Source organism: Scyliorhinus canicula, chromosome 3, assembly GCF_902713615.1.
Source record: "Scyliorhinus canicula chromosome 3, sScyCan1.1, whole genome shotgun sequence".
Lineage (NCBI taxonomy): Eukaryota > Metazoa > Chordata > Chondrichthyes > Carcharhiniformes > Scyliorhinidae > Scyliorhinus > Scyliorhinus canicula.
Genome location: NC_052148.1, coordinates 604,211 through 619,596, shown reverse-complemented (window position 1 = coordinate 619,596; position 15,386 = coordinate 604,211). Strand labels below are relative to the sequence as shown.

General features: G+C 50.8%; 1 protein-coding gene across 1 annotated transcript in view; it reads right to left on the bottom strand.

Moving 5' to 3' along the window:
- Window positions 1-747: 747 nt before the first annotated feature.
- Window positions 748-15,386, bottom strand: part of LOC119963784 (rhotekin-2-like) — a 144,555-nt gene continuing 129,916 nt past the window's right edge. Inside the window, exon 3 of the mRNA XM_038793068.1 lies at window positions 748-1,322. Within this exon, the coding sequence (XP_038648996.1) occupies window positions 874-1,322 (449 nt within the window). The 3' untranslated portion in view covers window positions 748-873. The remainder of the gene's footprint in view (window positions 1,323-15,386) is intronic.

Genomic DNA, 15,386 nt, shown 5'->3' with positions numbered 1-15,386 from the left:
AGATATAGGACAGAGGTCAGAGGTGGGTTTTTTACGCAAAGAGTGGTGAGGCCGTGGAATGCCCTACCTGCAACAGTAGTGAACTCGCCAACATTGAGGGCATTTAAAAATTTATTGGATAAGCATATGGATGATAAGGGCATAGTGTAGGTTAGATGGCCTTTAGATTTTTTCCATGTCGGTGCAACATCGAGGGCCGAAGGGCCTGTACTGCGCTGTATCGTTCTATGTACTAACCCAGTGATAACACCACACTGTGCCACCCCCTCCCCAACCACGTTATTGTTGCAGGACCCACACTGGCCACACCCACACACCCGCCCCTAATACATACACCCCCCCCACATATACACATACACCCCCCCCACATATACACATACACCCCCCCCCCACATATACACATACACCCCCCCACATACACCCCCCCACATACACCCCCCACATACACCCCCCCCACATAGACACATATACCCCCCCCCACATACACCCCCCCACATAGACACATACACCCCCCCACACACACATATACCCCCCCACACACACATATACCCCCCCACACACACACACATACACCCCCCCCACATAGACACATACACCCCCCCACACACACACATACATCCATCCCCACATAGACACATACACCCCCCCCACACACACACACATACATCCCTCCCCACACACACACACACATACACCCCTCCCACATAGACACATACATACATACCCCTCCCCCCCCCCCCCCCCACATACATATACCCCCTTCCATCCTGATCCTCTACACACATCGTCCAACCGTCAGACACAAAGATAAACCCAACAGGCGATCATTGTGCTGATTATCCAGTGTGATATTCTTTACTCCCCATCAGTCAGTCAGACTGGGGTCTGGAGCCAGTTCCTTGGGCTGAGTGTGGATGGGATATTTCTCCTGTGGGATTGCTCCAGTGCAGGTTGAGGGAATGGTTTGATTGATGATGGAGGGGCGATGTCTTCACCTGAGTCATCGCTGGAGAGGGTACACACTTGCCCACCATCCCCTCGCTGCACTTGGCATCTCACAGTCGTTAGTTTGGAATCCAAGGAAAGTGTTCGTCCGCGGGGAAGTGGCTTCCCTGAATCGATCTTTGAGAAATCCGGGACATCCCGGGTCTTGGTGGTGCTGTTAACTGCTGCAGAGCCATCAGTAAAGGCAGCAACGTGCCTGCAGACTGTCTTGGGAGAGTTTTCGAAGAGGACATACCAGGGCGGACAAACCAAGTCAGCATCTCCTCCTCCAGACTGGGCGAGCCAGACAGAGACATCATCATCCGGAGAATCAATAGCTGCAAAACACAGAAAATAACCTTCAATCCAACACAAAACACAAGGCAAATCTTCATTTAAATATCATTACCTTGTGGTCACATCAGAGATCACACTGCATCAGGGTGGAGAGAGAGAGAGATAGAGAGAGAGACAGAGACAGACAGAGAGAGAGAGAGAGAGACGGGGAGAGAGAGAGAGAGAGACAGAGAGACAGAGAGAGAGACAGAGAGAGAGAGAGAGAGACAGAGAGAGAGAGAGGCAGAGAGAGAGAGAGAGAGAGAGAGACAGACAGAGAGAGAGAGAGAGAGAGACAGAGAGAGAGAGAGAGAGACAGAGAGAGAGAGAGGCAGAGAGAGAGAGAGAGGAGAGAGAGAGAGACGGAGACAGACAGAGAGAGAGAGAGAGACGGGGAGAGAGAGGAGAGAGACAGAGAGACAGAGAGAGAGACAGAGAGAGAGAGAGAGAGAGAGAGAGACAGACAGAGAGAGAGAGACACAGAGAGAGACAGAGAGAGAGAGAGACAGAGAGAGAGAGAGACAGAGAGACAGAGAGAGACGGAGAGAGAGAGAGAGACAGAGAGACAGAGAGAGAGACAGAGACAGACAGAGAGAGAGAGAGAGAGACGGGGGGAGAGAGAGGGAGAGAGAGAGAGAGACGGGGAGACAGAGAGAGAGAACAGAGAGAGAGAGAGAGAGACGGAGACAGACAGAGAGAGAGAGAGACGGGAGAGAGAGACAGAGAGAGAGAGAGAGGACAGACGAGGGGGGAGGAGAGACGAGGAGAAGAGAGAGACAGAGACAGACAGAGAGAGAGAGACACAGAGAGAGACAGAGAGAGAGGAGAGAGAGAGACAGAGAGAGAGAGAGACAGAGAGACAGAGAGAGAGAGAGACGGGGAGAGAGAGAGAGACAGAGACAGAGAGAGAGACAGAGACAGACAGAGAGAGAGAGAGAGAGACGGGGAGAGAGAGAGAGAGACGGGGAGAGAGAGAGAGAGAGACAGAGAGAGAGAGAGACAGAGAGAGATAGACAGAGAGAGAGAGACAGAGAGAGAGAGAGAGAGACGGAGACAGACAGAGAGAGAGAGAGAGAGACGGGGAGAGGGAGAGACAGAGAGAGAGAGACAGAGAGAGAGAGACAGAGAGAGAGAGAGGGACACAGAGAGAGAGAGAGAGACGGGGAGAGGGACACAGAGAGAGAGAGAGAGAGACACAGAGAGAGAGAGAGAGAGAGACAGAGAGAGAGAGAGAGAGAGAGACCAGAGAGAGAGAGAGACGGGGAGAGGGAGAGACAGAGAGAGAGACAGAGAGGGAGAGACAGAAGGGGAGAGACAGAGAGAGAGACCGAGAGAGAGAGACGGAGAGAGAGAGACGGACAGAGAGAGAGGGAGACACAGAGAGAGAGAGAGACGAGGAGAGGCAGAGACAGAGAGAGAACGGAGAGGGAGAGACAGAAGGGGAGAGACAGAGAGAGAGACGGAAAGAGTGAGATGGAGAGAGAGAGAGACAGACAGAGAGAGAGGGAAAGACAGAAAGAGAGAGAGATGGAAAGAGAGACAGAAAGAGACACAGAGACAGAGAGAGAGGCAGAAAGAGACACAGAGAGAGACACAGAGAGAGAGACAGAAAGAGATACAGAGAGACAGTGTGGTGAATGTAACTCTGTAATTAACACTGTGATATATATATGAGACCGTACGATTGTAAGCACAGTTGCATTGCCCGACCACTAGGGAGAGTAGCTCTGGGAATGCTTAGGAGTTTGTACAGGGCTCCACCCTTGGCTCCGCCCATGACTCCTCCCCCTGGACTGCTGTATAAATACCAATGCTCAGAGCCAGTCGTTCAGTTCATCGAGAGTTCAACGCGGAACAGGCTGGCTCTGTTGTAAGTAGATTAAAACCACTGTTCATATCTTAAAGCACGTGTCTAGTGAATTGATGGTTCCATCAATTTAATCTACTTAAGAAACAGTCAGGATCAATCATGGAATCAGCCCTCAAGCCTGAGCGACTGGAACTCCACCCACAGGATGCAGAGGCAAAAGACATTTTTTCTCATTGGCTGCGGTGTTTTAAAGCCTACCTGGCGGAAGCAAGCACAGCCGAAACAACGGAGGAGCAGAAACTGAGCCTACTGCACGCGAGGGTGAGCCACAGAATCTCTACTCAACTAAACTGCGCCGGTTCGTATACTGAAGCCCTAGCGCTACTCGACAAAATGTATGTGAGGCCTGTTAATGAAGTCTACGCACGACACGTGTTCACTACTCACCGCCAGCGGCCTACGGAATCGCTCGCAGAATTCCCGAGAGAGCTTAAAACTTTATCCAGTGACTGTAGTTACCAGGCGGTTACCGCGGCAGAACAGAGAGAACTTGCTGTACGCGATGCCTTTGTTGTGGGCCTTAGGTCAAATTATGTGCGCCAGCGACTGCTGGAAAAGGGGACCCTAAACCTTGAAGCGACTGTTGAACTTGCTACCACCATGGAGGTCTCCTTCTGCAGCCTCACCTCATTCCCCGCGGACCCCGCGACCCCGTCATGGGCCCCCGACCAGCGACTCCCCCAGGCCTGCGCCGTGCGGCCGCCCAGCCACAATGCTGCCCCAGCCAGCTACTCTGCTGCCCCAGCCAGTTACTCTGCTGCCCCAGCCAGTTACTCTGCTGCCCCAGCCAGTTACTCTGCTGCCCCAGCCAGCTACTCGGCTGCCCCAGCCAGCTACTCGGCTGCCCCAGCCAGTTACTCTGCTGCCCCAGCCAGTTACTCTGCTGCCCCAGCCAGTTACTCTGCTGCCCCAGCCAGTTACTCTGCTGCCCCAGCCAGTTACTCTGCTGCCCCAGCCAGTTACTCTGCTGCCCCAGCCAGTTACTCTGCTGCCCCAGCCAGTTACTCTGCTGCCCCAGCCAGTTACTCTGCTGCCCCAGCCAGTTACTCTGCTGCCCCAGCCAGTTACCCTGCTGCCCCAGCCAGCTACTCGGCTGCTCCAGCCAGCTACTCGGCTGCTCCAGCCTGCCATTTCTGCAGCCAAAGCCAGCACCCGCGGCAGCACTGCCCGGCCCGATCCGCAACCTGCAGCAGCTGCGGGCGAAAAGGACACTATACCAGAGTGTGTCTGCCGAAGAAAGCCCCAGCCTCTAACCCTACCACGGCTCAAAGCACTCTTTCCCTGAATTCACAGGCCTGCAGGCCCCGAAATGCTGCAGCCTGTATGCCGACTCCGCCCCCACCCGACATGTGCGACTCATGGGGGCAGCCATCTTGGCAATCCTCCTCCATGCGGCCGGCCATGTGCGACTCATGGGGGCGGCCATCTTGGCAATCCTCCTCCATGCGGCCGGCCATGTGCAACTCATGGGGGCGGCCATCTTGGCAATCCTCCTCCATGCGGCCGGCCATGTGCGACTCATGGGGGCGGCCATCTTGGCAATCCTCCTCCACACGGCCAGCCATGTGCGACTCATGGGGGCAGCCATCTTGGCAATCCTCCTCCATGCGGCCGGCCATGTGCGATTCATGGGGGCGGCCATCTTGGGATCCATCCCCTTCAAACTCTGAAACTCACCTCGACGACTACGAACTCAGAGGACAGTCATCACGGGGCCACTCCAGCACAGCTGATCGAGCCGCCGACTACCCGCAACTCAGCGCAGTCACTCTGGACCAATCGCGCCCGAAGCATCTGCGAAACTCGATGGCGACGGTCCAAATTAACGGGTACAGCACGCCGTGCCTTTTTGACTGCAGGGAGCACTGAGAGCTTCATACACCCAGATCTGGTAAGACGCTGTTCGCTCCCCGTTTTCCCCGCGTGGCAAACTATCTCCCTCGCTTCGGGCTCCCACTCTGTTCAGATCCAAGGGCGCACTGCCCGACGCTCACAATCCAAGGCGCTAGCTATGCCAAATTCCAGCTCTACGTCCTGCCCGAACTCTGCGCCCAACTCTTATTGGGCCTAGATTTTCAGTGTAACCTCAAGAGCCTCACCCTCAGCTTCGGCGGGCCCCTGCCCCCACTCACTATCTGCAGCCTAACCACACTGCGCATCGCCCCCCCTCCTCCTCTCTTTGCCAATCTCACCAGGGCTCCACCCTTCGCTCCTCCCCCTGGACTGCTGTATAAATATCGATGCCCAGAGCCAGCTGACCAGTTCATCGAGAGTTCAACGTGTAACAGGCTGGCTCTGTAGTAAGTAGATTAAAACCACTGTTCCTATCTCAAAGCACGTGTCTAGTGAATTGATGGTCTTATCACCATGGAAACGGACAGAGATGAAGCAGGAGTAAGAATATTGAACTGGGGGAAGAGAAATTCTGCAGGAATGAGAAGGGACTTGGCTGAGGTGGGCTGGCCGGCATTGCTGGAGGATTAATCAGTGGGAAACCTGTGGGAAGCACTCAAAGGGGCTGTTTAGCTCACTGGGCTAAATCGCTGGCTTTGAGAGCAGACCAAGCAGGCCAGCAGCACAGTTCGATTCCTGTAACAGCCTCCCCGAACAGGCGCCGGAATGTGGCAACTAGGGGCTTTTCACAGTAACTTCATTGAAGCCTACTCGTGATAATAAGCGATTTTCATTTCATTTCAAGGAGAGAAACTAAATGTACAAAGTAGACATGTCCCCTCCATGAATAAGAGTGGGACTGCCAAATCTGGACCCCCCCGGAGGTCTAGAGGAAAACAGGAGAAGATCGAACAGAGAAAGAAAGTGTCCAATAGACATAAAGAACAAAGCACTGCAGATAGTCTGGACAAATATAGAAACTGCAGGGACAAAGTCAAAAGGAAATAAGGAAATCGAAGAGAGGGCATGAAAAAAGATTAGTGAGTAAAGTTAAAGATTACCCAAATTGTTTTGCCAGTATATTAATGGTAAAAGGTTAGGTAAGGAAACACAGTGGGGCCTATCAGAGATGAAGGGGGGGGGGGGGAAACTTGTGTGAAGATGCAGAGGCTGTGGGAAGGGTTTTAAATGAATATTTTGTCTCTATGTTTACAAAGGAAATGGATGATGCAGATATAGTTGTCCAGGAGGAACACTGTGAGATACAGAATGGGATAATCACAGAGAGGAAGCACTCGAAGGATTGGAATCCTCGAAAGTTGCTAAGTCGCCAGGGCCAGATGGATTGTTTCCGAGGCTACTGAAGTAGGTCAGGGAGGAGATAGCAGATGCTAGGAGGATGATTTTCCAATCCTCACTGGACACAGGGGATGTACTGGAGGACTGGGGAAATACAGACGTGGTCCCATTGTTTAAAAAGGGATCAAAGGAAATGCCGAACAATTATAGGCCGGTTAATCTAACGGCAGTGGTGGGGAAATTAGTAAATGAAACCTGAGAGATAGGATTAACTGTCACATAGAAAGTGAGGGACTAGTCAGGATAGTCAGCATGGATTTGTTAAAGAAAGGTCTTGCCTCACAAATTCAATCAAATTCTTTGAGGAGGTGACAAGACTGGTTGATGAAGATAGTGCGGTGGATGTGGTGTACATAGGTTTTAGCAAGGTGTTTGACAAAGTCTCACATGGCAGATTGGTCAAGAAAGTGAAAGCCCACGTGATACAGGGCAATGATTCATGATCACTTCTGCACTGTAAATTCTATGAAATCTCATAGTTAGGGATCCTCTCGGAAGGAGCGATCACAATATGGTGGAATTTAAAATACAGATGGAGAGTGAGAAGGTAAAATCAAATACTAGTGTTTTGTGTTTAAATAAAGGAGATTACAAGGGGATGAGAGAAGAACTAGCTAAGGTAGACTGGGAGCTAAGACTTTATGGTGGAACAGTTGAGGAACAGTGGAGAACCTTCCAAGCGATTTTTCACAGTGCTCAGCAAAGGTTTATACCAACAAAAAGGAAGGACGGAAGAAAGAGGGAAAATCGACCGTGGATATCTAAGGAAATAAGGGAGAGTATCAAATTGAAGGAAAAAGCATACAAAGTGGCAAAGATTGGTGGGAGACTAGAGGACTGGGAAATATTTAAGGGGCAACAGAAAGCTACTAAAAAAGCTATAAAGAAGAGTAAGATAGAGTTTGAGAGTAAACTTGCTCAGAATATAAAAACAGACAGTAAAAGTTTTTACAAATATATAAAACAAAAAAGAGCGGCTAAGGTAAATTTGGTACTTTAGAGGATGAGAAGGGAGTTTTAATAATGGGAAATGAGGAAATGGCTGAGGAACTGAACAGGTTTTTTGGGTCGGTCTTCACAGTGGAAGACACTCCTCCTCACGGTTGCCTTGACCGACCTGGTTAAACCAATCGACATGTAGATTAAAATCCCCCATGATAACTGCTGTACCATTTCTACATGCATCAGTTATTTCTTTGTTTATTGCCTGCCCCACCATCTCGTTACTATTTGGTGGCCGATAGACTACTCCTATCAGTGACTTTTTCGCCTTACTATTCCTGATTTCCACCCAAATGGATTCAACCTTATCCTCCATAGCACCGATGTCATCCCTTACTATTGCCCGGATGTCATCCTTAAATAACAGAGCAACACCACCTCCCTTACCATCCACTCTGTCCTTCCGAATAGTTTGATACCCTCGGATATTTAGCTCCCAGTCGTGACCATCCTTTAACCATGTTTCAGTAATGGCCACTAAATCATAGTCATTTACGATGATTTGTGCCACCAACTCATTTACTTTATTCCGAATACTACGAGCATTCAGGTAAAGTACACTTATGTTGGTTTTTTTACCTCTGTTTTGAATCTTAACATCTCCAGTTTTATTCCTTTTGTTATTACTGGGCCTATTCACTGTGCTCCCCTCAGTCACTGTACCTTGTACTGTCGCCCTTATGGATTTCTGACTATGTCTTCTCTGCCTTGCACTTTTCCCCTTACTTCCTTTTGTTTCTGTCCCTGTTTTACTACCTTCCAACTTCCAGCATTGGTTCCCATCCCCCTGCCACATTAGTTTAAACCCTCCCCAACAGCTCTAGAAAACACCCCCCCTAGGACATCGGTTCCAGTCCTGCCCAAGTGCAGACCGTCCGGTTTGTACTGGGCCCACCTCCCCCAGAACCGGTCCCAATGCCCCAGGAATTTGAATCCCTCCCTCTTGCACCATCTCTCGAGCCACGCATTCATCCTATCTATCCTGACATTCCTACTCTGACTAGCTCGTGGCACTGGTAGCAATCCTGAGATTACTACCTTTGAGGTCCTACTTTTTAGTTTAACTCCTAACTCCCTGAATTCCGCTTGTAGGACCTCATCCCGTTTTTTACCTATATCGTTGGTGCCTATGTGCACCACGACAGCTGGCTGTTCACCCCCCCCCCCCCCCCCCCAGAATGTCCTGCAGCCGCTCCGAGACATCCTTGACCCTTGCACCAGGGAGGCAACATACCATCCTGGAGTCTCGATTGCGTCCACAGAACCGCCTGTCTATTCCCCTTACGATCGAGTCCCCTATCACTATAGCCCTGCCATTTTTCTTCCTGCCCTGCTGTGCAGCAGAGCCAGCCACGGTGCCATGAACCTGGCTGCTGCTGCCTTCCCCTGGTGAGCCATCTCCCTCAACAGTATCCAACATGTTTGCTGAAGATATTTCATGGCCCCTTTTAGCCGTCCTAATTGCATGATTAAGTTCCTTCCTATTTTCACTGTACTCCTCAAGGGCTTTGTCAGCTTTTAGATGCCTGGACTTGTTGAGTGCTTCCTTTTTCCTTTTAACTAAGTTTACAATTTCCCTTGTCATCCATGGTTCCAGAATGCTGCCATTTCTATCCTTCATTTCTGTGGGACATGCCTGTCCCTGCACTTCAATCAACTGGCCTTTAAAAGCCTCCCATATGTCACACCATTCTAATCCCATTCCCAAGCACGTGCCAATAGCCTTGACTGCCCTGGGATCACAAGTGCACAGCTAAATGCTTCTTCAATTTTGAGGGTCTGTGCCTCCACCACCCTTTCAGGCAGCGAGTTCCAGACTCCCACCACCCTCTGGGTGAAAAGGTTTTTCCTCTCATCCCCTCTAAACCTCCTGCCCCTCACCTTAAATCTCTGCCCCCTGGTCACTGATCCCTCCACCAAGGGGAAAGGTTCTCCCTGTCTATCTATGTCCCTCATAATTTTATCCATCTCAATCCTGTCCCCCCTCAGTCTCCTCTGCTCCAAGTAAAACAATCCCAGTCTATCCAATCTCTCTGCATCACTAAAACTCTCTGTTCCTGAGGTTAAGTGTTGGCGCGAAAGAGAATCAACAGGAGTTTCACGACAGGCAAATTGGCACAGACCCCTCACCGAATCCGGTAGGGATAAGGGGCTATCACCGGTAGATCGTGCCAGAAACAGCCGGAGAATGGCCGGGTCCCAGGCCGACGACCCGCACCAGTCGCACCGGAAAACATGGCACCAGCCGTGTTTGAACCCAACCCACCATCCACGACCCCATATCCCACCCCTCACCAGTTCCTCCGGCCTTTGTAGAAGCCCCTCCAGCCAGCGGCACAGATCCCGGACATGTGTGACGGCGTCGAACACTGTCTACAGCCGGAACCAGGTTCCCAACCGTTGAGACCGCATGTGGCCCACACCATTGGGAACTCAGCCCATCGGAGGCGGAGCATCAAAGGTGGACCGGCCAATGGAGGGAGCGGAACATGGCAGACCAGTGTCAAACTGGCGCCGGCCCCGATTCCCACGTAATCATAACCCATTCTGCGCCCGATCACCGATCTGCCATTTCGGCGATGGGATACGGAGAATCCAGCCTCTTGTTTTTTGTATTTGGTGTGGGAAGGGTTAACAGTCTGGGTTAGTGTGTATGACTGCTGCAGGTCTGTTTTGAAAAATCCTGGTTTGAAAGGCTGCCGGACATTTTGGCTACAGAAGTACAATCAAAAAATCATAAAAATAAGGACTAATGGAATTTTGTTGATAGGGAAAGAAGGTTCCCTGGGGAGGAGATAATTCGATACATTTGGCAGGATTCTTCGTTCCTGATATTATATGTTGATGGCGGGACAGGATTCGTGGAGTTCTACGACAGCAAAACTGGCGCCGCACCTGGATCGATTCAGTTAGTCACCTGTTGAAGGAGCTGTGCTCCAAAAGCTAGTGATTCCAAATAAACCTGTTGAACTGTAACCTGGTTGGTGTAAGACTTCTTACTGTGCCCACCCCAGTCCAACGCCGGCACCTCCACATCATTTGTAAGATGACGCAGTTGATGGGAGGGGCCGGGGGATGAAGCAGTCAGGTGTTATGTTTGAGTTTCTGGAAAAAAATCAGTTTAGTTGGGGGTGTGAATAGACAAGCCGCTTTCTGTAGTTTGTAGTTTGACATCGGCAAGAAACTGAAAGCTGGTTCCTGACGGATCTCTTTCTCTCAAAGCGGTTTATCCAAGACATTTAAATAAAAGGAATGCAAGGGAAGTAGAAAAGAGCTCAAGCGGGGAGTTAGGAGGGCAGAAAGGGGTCAAGAAATGTTCTTGGCATTTTATACGTATATTAGAAACAAGAAGGTAGCTAGAGAAAGCGTTGGCCCACTCAAGGACAAAGGAGGGAAATTATGTGCAGAACCAGAGGAAGTAGATGAGATCATAAATTAGTATTTTGCATCGGTTTTCACAAAGGAGAGGGACATGTTGATTGGTGGTGTCTCAGAGGGATGTGTAATACTCTAGAACAGGTCCTTATTACGAGCATTAAGAGCATTAATGCTTAAAAAGCATTAAGGTAGATAAATCCCCAGGGCCAGATGGCATCTATCCCAGATTACTGAGGGAGACAAGAGATGAAATCGCTGGGTCTCTGACTGAAATCTTTGTGTTCTCATTGGCCACAGGTGAGATCCCAGAGGATTGGAGGATAGCCAATGTTGTCCCGTTATTTAAGAAGGGTAGCAAGGATAATCTGGGTAATTATAGGCCAGTGAGCTTGACGTCAGTGATAGTGAAATTGTTGGAAAGGGTTCTCAGAGATAGGATCTATGCACATTTGGAAGTGAAATGGTCTTATTAGCGACAGACAGTGTGGATTTGTACCAGGGATCACGTCTCACTAATATAATTGAATTTTTTGAGGTGACAAAAATGATTGACGAGGGAAGGGCTGTGGGTGTTCTCTCCATGTACTTTAGGAAAGCACTTTACAAGGTCCCTCGTGGCAGACTGGTGCAAAATATTAAATCACATGGGGTCAGGGGTGAACTAGCTGGATGGATTCAGAACCGGCTTGGCCATAGAAGACAGAGGGTAGCAGTGGAAGGTTGTTTTTCCGAATGGAGGTCTGTAACTAGTGGTGTTCCGCTGGGATCAGTTCTGGGACCTCTGCTCTTTGTAATATATATAAATGACTTGGAAGAAAACGTAGCGGGTCTGATTAGCAAGTTTGCGGCTGATACTAAGATTGCAGGAGTTGCGGATAGTGATGAAGATTGTCAGAGAGGCTGCTCAATTGGGTGGAGAAATGGCAGATGGAATTTAACCGGGACAAATGTGAGGTGCTGCATTTTGGTAGATCCAATTCAGGTGGGAGCTATAAAATAAATGGCAGAACCATCAGGAGCAGAGAGACACAGAGAGATCTGGGCGTGCAGGTCCACAGATCCTTAAACGTGGCAGCATAGGTGGAAATGGTGGTAAAGGAACATATGGCATGCTTACCTTCATTGGATGGGGTATCGAGTATAAAGGCTCGAACATTCTGTCGCGGGCGGCTGTGGAGGCCAAATCACTGAGTGTCTTTAAGACAGAGGTAGATAGGTTCTTGATCAATAAGGGAATCAGGGGTTATGGGGAGAAGGCAAGAGAATGGGGATGAGAAAATATCGGCCATGATTGAATGGCGGAGCAGACTCGATAGGCCGAGTTGCCTAATTCTGCTCCAATGTCTTAAGAGTCTTATGGACTTATGTTAGTTATACAGAACGTTGGTTCAGCCACATTTGGAAAACTGTGTCCAATTCTGGTCACAGCACTACCAGAAGGACGTGGAGGCTTTGGAGACAGTACAGAAAAGGTTTACCAGGATGTTGCCTGGTATGGAGGGTATGAGGAGAGATTGAATCAACTGCGATTGTTCTCCCCAGAGAGACGGAGGCTGAGGGGGAGACCTGATAGAAGTTTATAACATTATTAGGGGTATCGGTAGGGTGAACAGTTGGAGGCTTTTTCCCAGGGCGGAAATGACAATTCCAAGGGGGCACAGGTTCAAGGTGAGGGGGGGAAAGGTTCACTGTAAATGTGCGGGGGAAGTTTCTTTACACAGAGGGTGGTGGTGGCCTGGAATGCACTGCCAAGTGAGGTGGTTGAGGCAGACACGTTAGTGACCTTTAAGACTTATCTGGGTAGGCACATGACGGACGGGGTATAGAAGGATACAGACAGTTGGTGTAGATAGGACACGTGATCGGTACAGGCTGGGAGAGCCGAGGGGCCTGTTCCTGTGCTGTATTGTTATTTGTTTTTTGTTTATTGTTAAGTTTTGTTTAAGGGGTAATTGTAGCTATTTTATGGTGTGATGTGAAAGATATTTTAATAATCTGTTAGTAATGAAGTTTATTTTAATCTCCCATATTCCTATTTGTTTGTGGAATCACTCCTGGACTGAAGTACCTTCTCCCACAGTCTGACAATTTAAATTAAAGTGTTGGGGTTTTGCCCAGTATCTTGTCAACTGTTGGGGTGAAGTCCAGGATCTTAATCCTGGTAAATATCCTCTGCCCCCTTTCCAGTGCTGTCACATCCCTCTTATAATGTGGATTCCAGAACTGCGCACAATATTCTCGCTGTGGCCTAACCAACGTTTTATACAGTTCCAGCATCACCTCCCTGCTCTGAAACTCTGTGCCTCGGCTAATAAAGGCAAATATACCATCGGCCGTCTTACCCACTGTATCCACCTGCTCTGCTACCTTACCGGACGGGTGTACATGCACAGCAAGGTCCCTCTGATCCTCGGTAATAACCCTAACCCAGGGTCCTGCCGTTCATCATATATTCCCCTGCCTTGTTTGTCCTGCCCAAGTGCATCAGCTCACACTTATCCAGATTAAATTCCATTTGCCACAGATCAGCCCAGCTGAGCAGCCCGTCTCTATCCTCCTGTAATCAAAGGCTATCCTCCTCACTATTGACCACCCCACCAATTAATGTATCATCCACAAACTTACTGATCAACCCTCCTACATTCCCAAGTGGGCAGCACGGTAGCACAGTGGGTTAGCTCTGTTGCTTCACAGTGCCAGGGTCCCACTTCTGGTCTTGGGTCACTGTCTGTGCGGAGTCTGCACATCCTCCCAGTGTGTGCGTGGGTTTCCTCCGGGTGCTCTGGTTTCCTCCCACAGTCCAAAGACGTGCTGTTAGATGAATTGGACATTCTGAATTCTCCCTCTGTGTACCCGAACAGGCGCCGGAGTGTGGCGACTAGGGGCTTTTCACAGTAATTTCATTGCAGAGTTAATGTAAACCTACTTGTGAGAATAAAGATTATTATAATTATATCTAAACCACAAACACAAAGAGCCCCAACACTGCTCCCTGCAGGACCCCAACACTGATCCCTGTGGGACCCCAACACTGATCCCTACGGGACCCCAACACTGATCCCTACGGGACCCCAACACTGATCCCTGTGGGACCCCAACACTGATCCCTGTGGGTCCCCAACACTGATCCCTGTGGGTCCCCAACACTGATCCCTGTGGGACCCCAAAACTGATCCTTGTGGGACCCCAACACTGATCCCTGTCCCCAACACTGATCCCTGTGGGACCCCAACACTGATCCCTGTGGAACCCCAACACTGATCCCTACGGGACCCCAACACTGCTCCCTGCAGGACCCCAACACTGATCCCTGTGGGACCCCAACACTGATCCCTACGGGACCCCAACACTGATCCCTACGGGACCCCAACACTGATCCCTACGGGACCCCAACACTGATCCCTGTGGGACCCCAACACTGATCCCTGTCCCCAACACTGATCCCTGTGGGACCCCAACACTGATCCCTGTGGGACCCCAACACTGATCCCTGCGGGACCCCAACACTGATCCCTGTGGGTCCCCAACACTGATCCCTGTGGGACCCCAACACTGATCCCTGTGGGACCCCAACACTGATCCCTGTCCCCAACACTGATCCCTGTCCCCAACACTGATCCCTGTGGGACCCCAACACTGATCCCTGTGGGACCCCAACACTGATCCCTGTGGGTCCCCAACACTGATCCCTGTGGGACCCCAACATTGATCCCTGTGGGACCCCAACACTGATCCCTGTGGGATCCCAACACTGCTCCCTGCAGGACCCCAACACTGATCCCTGTGGGACCCCAACACTGATCCCTGTGGGACCCCAACACTGCTCCCTGCAGGACCCCAACACTGATCCCTGAGGGACCCCAACACTGATCCCTACGGGACCCCAACACTGATCCCTACGGGACCCCAACACTGATCCCTACGGGACCCCAACACTGATCCCTGTGGGACCCCAACACTGATCCCTGTGGGACCCCAACACTGATCCCTGTGGGACCCCAACACTGATCCCTGTGGGACCCCAACACTGATCCCTGCGGGACCCCAACACTGATCCCTGTGGGTCCCCAACACTGATCCCTGTGGGACCCCAACACTGATCCCTGTGGGACCCCAACACTGATCCCTGTCCCCAACACTGATCCCTGTCCCCAACACTGATCCCTGTGGGACCCCAACACTGATCCCTGTGGGACCCCAACACTGATCCCTGTGGGTCCCCAACACTGATCCCTGTGGGACCCCAACTCTGATCCCTGTGGGACCCCAACACTGATCCCTGTGGGATCCCAACACTGATCCCTGTGGGACCCCAACACTGATCCCTGTGGTACCCCAAAACTGATCCTTGTGGGACCCCAACACTGATCCCTGTCCCCAACACTGATCCCTGTCCCCAACACTGATCCCTGTGGGACCCCAACACTGATCCCTGTCCCCAACACTGATCCCTGTGGGTCCCGAACACTGATCCCTGTGGGACCCCAACACTGATCCCTGTGGGACCCCAACACTGATCCCTGTGGGACCCCAACACTGATCCCTGTCCCCAAAACTGATCCCT